This window comes from Poecilia latipinna, unplaced genomic scaffold (genome assembly GCF_001443285.1).
Source record: "Poecilia latipinna isolate Pla-1442-1.1 unplaced genomic scaffold, P_latipinna-1.0 Scaffold997, whole genome shotgun sequence".
Classification (NCBI taxonomy): Eukaryota; Metazoa; Chordata; class Actinopteri; order Cyprinodontiformes; family Poeciliidae; genus Poecilia; species Poecilia latipinna.
This window is the reverse complement of record NW_015113613.1, coordinates 183,492-190,094: the sequence shown is the minus strand read 5'-3', so window position 1 is coordinate 190,094 and position 6,603 is coordinate 183,492. Positions and strand designations below refer to the sequence as shown.

At 45.5% G+C, this 6,603-nt stretch overlaps 1 protein-coding gene across 1 annotated transcript; it reads right to left on the bottom strand.

Moving 5' to 3' along the window:
- Positions 1 to 1,015: 1,015 nt before the first annotated feature.
- LOC106958571 (proteinase-activated receptor 4) lies at positions 1,016 to 6,094 on the bottom strand. Its single transcript, XM_015050524.1, is given in 3 exon segments — positions 1,016 to 3,260; positions 3,262 to 4,283; positions 5,281 to 6,094. Coding segments are annotated over 3 exon segments (1,167 nt in total). The 5' UTR covers positions 5,378 to 6,094; the 3' UTR covers positions 1,016 to 3,212.
- Between the last annotated feature and the right edge of the window lie 509 nt (positions 6,095 to 6,603).

The window sequence follows — 6,603 nt, the reverse complement described above, 5'->3', positions numbered from 1 at the left end:
GTTTTTTAGCTAAAAAACGGCACATTTGATAACATTTAATAAAACTTCTCAGTGTTTGACATTGTCTAGTAAAATGTTTTACATCAGGCTACATAGCTGCTACATTAATATATCAACGATCTGCTCTATGCTGTAGTTGGCATTATATATTAGTTTGCTGCTGAGAATAATCATTTATGCATCTAAAACAAGCATTATTTTTACATCAATTTGTAAGTGAAACTCCTCCAGTTAAAATTGTTTGAAGACTCAGTACCGGTCAGGTGAGAAAGACTCTCCTGGTATAAATTATTATAATTACTCCTAACAGAAATTAATTTAATCAGAGAATGTCATGACTGTGTGCAGGGCTGCATCAATTTCAGTTTTCTGGCTGATCGCTGATTACCGATCTTTAGAAAGCTTTACCTGTCAATTTTGATTTTTGTTGATACCATTTTTTTTGTCTGAAATGTTGCTAAATGTAGCAAGAAAGTCACTGAGTTTCCACAGGGGGTGAATATTATTAACTGTAAACGTTCAGACCTGTTGGTCTGTCAGTCAAACGTCTCACTGCAGAGCAGAAGAGGACAGAGGCTGAGTTATAAACCTTTGCTGAGGTGCATAAGATCGGCTTCACATCTGAGTATCAGCTGATCATTCATTCCCCAGAGTTAAGGAAATCGGCGCCGGTGAATGGGCCAACACATGTATCCTACATTATTCATGCATACAGGATATAATGTAAACTTCACTGTCAAAGATGCAATAAGTTTAGCAAGTTTTTGAATGATCTAATAATCTGACTGCTGATTGCAGCCAGTCCACAATATTAGCAGAACTAGAGGGCCCAAAACCAAATTTCGCTTAGGGCCCCATGGAGGCTTGGGCCGGCCCTGAGGGACGGCATAGTTACTTTGAAAAGTAATTTGATTACTCAATGGAAAATCCATCAGTTAGAAAATGTGCATCTTTCTTTTCCCTCCATCGTTTGTGTCGCTGGTGTTAAACCAAACCTAACTCCAAAGGAAAAATTAGAAAGCAACAATATGTGTTTACTAGAAAAACTGCAGATTAACACACAGTGATGTGGATGCATAACTTTAATCTGATTACTGGATTGCAAATAGTAACCCGTTAGATTACAGGTTACCAGGGGTCAGAGTAGAGTAACGCGTTGATGATGTCATTGTTGGACATTTCTGCTCAAACTGTTTACTGTCGGCTTTCCGTTACGTGTCCCCGATGGGAAACTCGTTGCTTCGCCCTTGTTTACGCAAACTTTTTGTGCGTACGCCGCTTTCTACATGAGGCCAGGTCTCTGGAACTGACGTCTCTGTGTCTTCATGGATAAGGTTCAGTTGGATCAGGATTTTTCCAGAGATGGCACCACAGTGAAGGCCGATTGGTCTGGATTGTTTTCTGTCGCAGACGGAGAGGTGGCTGACTTGTTGTAGGGTTCCTGTTGGTTCTGTTAAAGCTGTGACTGATGACAGCAGCTTCCTGTCTCCATCAGATACGGACGAACTTCCTGAGCCAGCGGGCCTTCGTCTTCCTCATCCAGTCAGAGCAGAAACTGTTGGGACGAAGCGCAGAGTTCATTCATCTTCACTTTGTGAAGTTTGATCTCTAACTGAATGTCTGCTGGTCAGAATCTGAACCGCCTCATGTTCTGATGCGGTGAAACAGAACCGGACCGTGTCAACAAAGTTCTTCCAACTGTCCGGTTCTGAGAGGAAACGCTGTTTGTTCTGGGCTTCATTCAAGAATGGGCGATTCTTGAATGCTGCTGTTATTTCAGTTTAACAACAAGAAACAGAAACGTAACCCGGAGCGTACGGTCCTGAACCCGACTCAGAACCACAGCAACACGCAGCATCCCATAATGCACCGGGCCTAAAGCAGCGGATCAGGCAGGATTTTTTATTTTCAATAACTTTCTTATACAAACATAAACATGTCCACCTTTGTCACATTTCACATCTTATTTACACAGATAATTTAAGCTACAATAACAGGTTCTCTAATTCACCTGTAGGATGATGGAGGAAAACAGCAAACAGAAATACATCATGAAGAGAAGCCAATAGCATCCATGAATATAGAAATCCACAATAATTACAGTGAAAGGGACAACAGTAATACAATAATAATACTGTACTGTGAAGCACAGTGCTATGTACTGTGATTATGTATTAAAAGTACATAATAACAATAATACAAAATAAACTAAAGGTTACAATATGAATCTAGTTCCAGGTTTCCAACGTCTCCATCTTGGGTTTGGTCTTCATGTTGTTTGTTGACCTTTTTATTGTGTGATTGGGAGGTTGTGGTCTTAGCCAAGCATATGTGATGCACTTCTTCACAACCAGAAGCAAGACGCTAATCCATATTTATTGTGTTTGTCGAGGAAATTATCCCTAAAATATTTAGATGGGTCCAAATCTAAATAAATGCCTAAAAATACTTTTTATATCTGTTTGCACATTTTTCCAGGATTTTTTTTAACAAGTTATGCTAAATAATAAAGCCTGGAAAGCAAAGCCGGAGACTCCCAGGTTCAGGTGGCGTCTGCTTCATTTCTACTCTTTTTGGCAAAGTTTTAACTAGATCTAACTGTTTAACGCTCCGGCAGTGTTGGGTAATGTTCAGGAACAGCGGCCGACGTCACGGACCCATCAGCTCTTCAGTTAGCAAAACCACACAAAATAAGCTGTTAAACCAGCAGGGTTCACCCAGAGCTACAGGACGGGTCGAACTCCGGTTATTCATTCGTAGCTAGCTCCACTGCACTGTCTCAGTTGGCTTACAGCAGAGCTTCTCAATTCCAGTCCTCAGTCCTGCTCTGCATGTTTTAGATGAGCCTCTATTCCAGAACAGCTGATTAAAATGTCTGCATGACGGTCAAGAGCTGCAGAAACCTGTTAATCACCCAGAGATACAATCCAGGTGGCAGAAGGGAAACACCTGAAACATGCAGGCAGGGGCCTGAGGACCAGGGTGGAGAAACAATGGCTTACAGAAAGAACGACGAATGAACAAAAGTAAACTGACCAATAGGAGTTAGGTTCAGGACGGACACACGTACAAAATGTTTTGACACAGAAAACATTTTTTCTCCAGTTTTGTTTATAGTAAAAAAATCCAGTAGCTATTTCTTTTACTGGAAGGAGGATCTGGAGGCCCGGCGCGTCCGGCTGCTCCTGACGTAAACCAGCATCAGCTGACTGTTACGTCATCATGTTGACCTCTGGCTGCTGGGTCAGGCGTCCCCTGTAGACCTGCCATGGCCAGCAGAGTGACCTTTGACCTCTGCCCCGCTGACGAGGAGGTGTGTGTCCCCTGAGAGGACGGTTTGTCCTCCATGTCATGGAGGCAGCACAGAGCGCTCCTGGTCCTTTCTCTGAAATCTCTGGAGACAAAGTAGAAGATGTAGGGGTGGAAGCAGCTGTTGAAGGTGCTGGTGGCCAGGCTCATCATGTAGGGGACGTACAGGTCCTCACCGTCCGGCCAGCTGTCGCTGTAGGTCAGGATCAGGAGGACGTTACAGGGCAGCAGGGACACCACGAACACCAGTATCATCAGAACCGTCACCCTGATAGCGTGACAGTACTTCCTGCCTTCAGCCAGCAGGGTGCGCAGTATGGCGCTGTGGCAGAACATCACGATGATGAAGGGCAGCAGGAAGCAGGTGGTGAACAGCGTGGCGAAGTACGGCAGGAAGTAGTTCTCCTGCACGCTCTCAGGCAGTGCGTCATGGCAGGTGGTGATGTTGGGGTCGTCCAGAGGGTAAGTCTGCCGGGACAGCAGCAGAGGCAACATGGCGGCCGGCATCACCACCCACACCGCGGCCGTCAGGCCCCGAGACCACCGCCGGCTGCGCAAACTCTTCGCACCAAACGGATAAACCACAGCCACGTACCGGTCCACAGCCACAAAGGCCAGGGACCAGACCGAACTGTACATGTTCCCGTAAAGCATCGCCATGACGATCCGGCAGAGAGGCTCCCCCAACTCCCAGTGGTTCCCCCGGAAGTGGTAGACGATCCGAAACGGCAGAACCAGGAACAGCAAGCAGTCTATCACAGTCAGGTTGATGAGCAGCGTGGTCGACGGCCGACATTTGGTCCGGAACACGAGAATCCAGAGAGCCAACAGGTTGGTGGGCAGTCCGACGCAGAAGGTCGACAGGTAGATGATCGGCAGCAGCAGGTTGGTGGTCGAAGCCTGGATCTCCTTCACCTGCTTCTCCTTTAGGGTGGTCAGGTTACACCTGGTCGTCACCCGGAAGGCTCGTAGACCTGCAGACACCAGAACACTCAGCAACTATAGACCTATAGAGAATAGAACACTCAGCAACTATAGACCTATAGAGACCAGAACACACAGCAACTATAGACCTATATACACCAGAACGCTCAGCAACTATAGACCTATAGAGACCAGAACACATCAAACTATAGACCTATATACACCAGAACACAGCAAACTATAGACCTATATACACCAGAACATTCAGCAACTATAGACCTATAGAGACCAGAACGCTCATCAACTGTAGACCTATAGAGACCAGAACGCTCAGCAACTATAGACCTATAGAGACCAGAACGCTCAGCAACTATAGACCTATAGAGACCAGAACACACAGCAACTATAGACCTATAGAGACCAGAACACAGCAAACTATAGACCTATATACACCAGAACGCTCAGCAACTATAGACCTATAGAGACCAGAACACAGCAACTATAGACCTATAGAGACCAGAACGCTCAGCAACTATAGACCTATAGACACCAGAACACACAGCAGTTTGAACTGTTTTTGCTCTCAGCCTCAACCGGTTTTATCGACGACATGTTGTCTCACCAGATGCTGCTCTGTCATAATTTGCTGCTCTATCTTAATTTTCTGCTCTGTCATAATTTGCTGCTCTGTCATAATTTGCTGCTCTATCTTAATTTTCTGCTCTGTCATAATTTGCTGCTCTATCATAATTTTCTGCTCTATCATAATTTTCTGCTCTGTCTTAATTTGCTGGTAAAATCGTTGAAGCGTTTGAAGGTTGGGCTGTCAGATACTGTAAACATCTCTTGTTTACAGAAACCAGAATCAAACCTCAGAATTTCTGGCCGAAGTCTCTAAAGCCGTGGCAGCTTCCTGCCATCAGCCTTTCAAACTCAGAAATGAGTTCAGATATTTTACTTCAGCTTCCCATCAACTGCAAAAATAATCGTGGAGACGGTTTGAAGTGTCCAGCTGTCCAGCAGTGCAGAGGACAGCAGCAGACTTACGGTAGGACATGCCACACTCGAAGTCCGGAGGCGGAGAGACGGTGCAGAGGGACGGCAGGACAGACACCAGCAGCAGAGTCCTGACGAGACGCTTCATGGTCCAGAACCGGTCCCAGAACCCGACAGGGAAGCAGCTGATTCTATGTGAGAATTGGCAGCAGTCTGATCCGATCCAGCCAACCCGCCTGGGACCAGAACCGCCCACTCTGCTGATGTTCTCCAGATGTGACTGTGTGTGTGTCAGGGGAGTGTGTCTCTGTGAGGACCGCTCTGAGTCCAGCCGCTCCCTCTGAGCCACACATACTGCCACAGCTGTGAAGGACTCGGGTCAGCAACCCAGCTCAGGCAGACCGGACCTGGTCCTATTGGGTTCTATTGGCTTTTCTCCTGCCTGGTTCTGCTCTGACAGTTCTGGTAGCAACAGCAGCCAGTAACATGTGAGGGCTGGCCCAGTTCCCACCTTATTCACTCAACAGGAAGTCACCTCACTCTGTGATTGGACAGACCCTGGCTGTCCAATCACAGCTCAGAACATGAAGCAAGTTTCAGCTGGCCCGTTTGGGTTTCACATATCAGAGAAGACGAGACGGCGATAGAAGAAACCAGCAGCAGAGTCCAACAGAACCGAGAAATTACCCTGAAAATACGACAATATGAAAACTAAACTAACCTTCAGCCTAACTAACCACTACTAAACCAAATTAACTTTAACCCTGGGTAACCTTAACCTTCACTAAAAGAACACTAACTTTAACCTTAACCAAACCAAACTAACTCAACAGCAATGCACTCAATCTGACCCAACAAATCCTAACCCACAGTTAGTTAGCTTGNGAAAAACAATGGAAAAAGAAAATCATACTAAAAGAACAGCAGGATGCAGCGACAACTGCAAAAAACACAAATTACCAAACGCCTATTAAATCTTTGCAATAAAACCATTCAATTCAATCCAGTTAAAAAATATACAAAGCCTACCTGCAGCGTCGACCAACCACACGCCCAGGTAGGAATCGTCAGCTCAAAACATGAAGTGTGGCCCTATATAAAAACATCACACAAACACTGACTGAATATAATCAGATTAAGAGTTTTTCTTTACAACAAAAAAACTGACACAAACCTGATCGCAACAGTGGGACTTGTGGGCCAACACACCTGGTCAAACACAGAGGAGATTGACAATTGCCCACCAGCCTGACAGCTTCCCTTTTATGGGAGCTCAAAATGTGGAGGAAGCGACCCCTGGTGGTTCCACCCGTTACACACAGTTACAAATAGACAACAGAAACAAAGAATATCCGTCTTAAAGTGCAAAGAAGC